The sequence below is a fragment of the Hevea brasiliensis genome, chromosome 5 (genome assembly GCF_030052815.1).
Source record: "Hevea brasiliensis isolate MT/VB/25A 57/8 chromosome 5, ASM3005281v1, whole genome shotgun sequence".
In the NCBI taxonomy this organism is placed as follows: domain Eukaryota; kingdom Viridiplantae; phylum Streptophyta; class Magnoliopsida; order Malpighiales; family Euphorbiaceae; genus Hevea; species Hevea brasiliensis.
The window spans coordinates 3204521-3206067 of NC_079497.1; the positions used below are offsets into that span (position 1 = coordinate 3204521).

At 35.5% G+C, this 1547-nt stretch overlaps 1 protein-coding gene across 1 annotated transcript; it reads right to left on the bottom strand.

The window, feature by feature from the left end:
- Positions 1–419: 419 nt before the first annotated feature.
- LOC110668916 (uncharacterized) lies at positions 420–1280 on the bottom strand. The gene is made up of 2 exons (XM_021830315.2): positions 808–1280; positions 420–703 (listed from the first exon to the last, which is right to left on the bottom strand). Exons 1-2 carry the CDS (start codon positions 970–972, stop codon positions 599–601), a joined length of 270 nt encoding a protein of 89 aa, XP_021686007.2. The 5' UTR covers positions 973–1280; the 3' UTR covers positions 420–598.
- Positions 1281–1547: the final 267 nt, after the last annotated feature.

Below are 1547 nucleotides of genomic sequence, written 5' to 3' on the forward strand. Positions count from 1 at the left end.
AAGGACTCTGAGATGTCCAACTATTTGGATTTCAAGGAGACGCTGGGAGGTCATATAGCAGGAAGCAGTATTGAAGTCCTGAATTGTAAGATGGCCAAGGATCTATACATGGGCTGAACTGAAGGGGAAAATGCACCTGCTGACAGTGATACAGAAGAGGTAGCTGAAGAATGGAGCTTGGATCAAGAAAGAGGTCCTTTAGTGCTAGTGGCGGTGGCTGAATATGTTTTCCTCTAAGATATGTTAGTGAACAAAATGAAATAAAAATGTTGAGAATATTGAGGTATCAATTCAGTTCAGTTTAAAATGAGTTTCTTTCCAACTCTAGCAATGTTGCTGTAATTGGCTAACCTGCAAAGACGAATTATTTTCCTCAAGGTTTTTTCAGATAATTAACATAATTACTAACAATGGTCAAATTATGAACACAGTTAATTTCATTAACCCAAAAGGGATTATCAACAGAAATAACTAAATTTGCTATGGAATGATATGAAAATTACAAGTGACCAGCCCTCAAATTCCCATTTCTTCCTCTTCCCCCACAGCAAGAACAAGGGGCAAAAATAGTTTGATTACAGAACAAGAAGATGAAATTCTAGCAGCTCTTCACTTTCTCATCTTTCCTCGTCTCCTTTAGATTCCTCCACAGGTACTTTCCGCTGGCCATGTCGACGAATACCCAGAATCCATTTTGAATCATCTAGATCAATTAACATCCAACTTAGAATCAATACAAAAGAAACATCTCAAGAAAAGAATAAACCGAAGAAATCAATCTTCAAAAGCAAGATTGAAAATCTTTACCTTGTTTACATTGAATTCTTGTTTATCATTCAATGGTTTCTGTTCAACAGCTGAGTCATCGGAATTTATGCTTTCAATCTCCGGCGACGAGCGTACAGTCCTCCATGCAAAGTATCCAGCCAAAACTGCTGAGAAAAAAACCAAGATAAACCTCAAAGGACACATATTTTTGTTGTAGAAATCTTGGAGTTTTATCCCACAGCAATCAAGAAAGAGAAGAAGCAGGGTTGGTGCTGAAAACACAAAAGGCTTTCGGCTTATTTTGTTAAATTAATCCTAGATTTGGAGACAGCCAACAGAGAGCCAACAGAGACAGCCAAAGAAGAATGAGAGCCTTTTATTTTGAGGTGATGAGGAAGCTGTAGCAAGTAGTAATTAAAATGGTAATGGCATTAGGAGTATATCCATAGAAAAGAAAACGCGTCTCGTAACAGAAGTTGTATGTATGGCTTTACAAAGTCAAAATGGCAGGTACAACTACTCTACATTTGGATAGACATGGTCAATTTATTTAATTTTAACAATATTTTAAATAAAATAATGTTTTATTTCAAAAAAAATAAAAATAGTAATTTAAAACAAGACAAAAACTTCAGCCAATTTAGGAATTTTTTAATCTCATGAGGTCCAAAATTTAAGGTCCATACTAATCCAATTTTGGGCTTTTTTCAGTCAAATGAGAAGTTCGAGAATTTGATCCATAATTAAATTCTTGGGCTTTTTTCAGCCTTTTTCAGAGT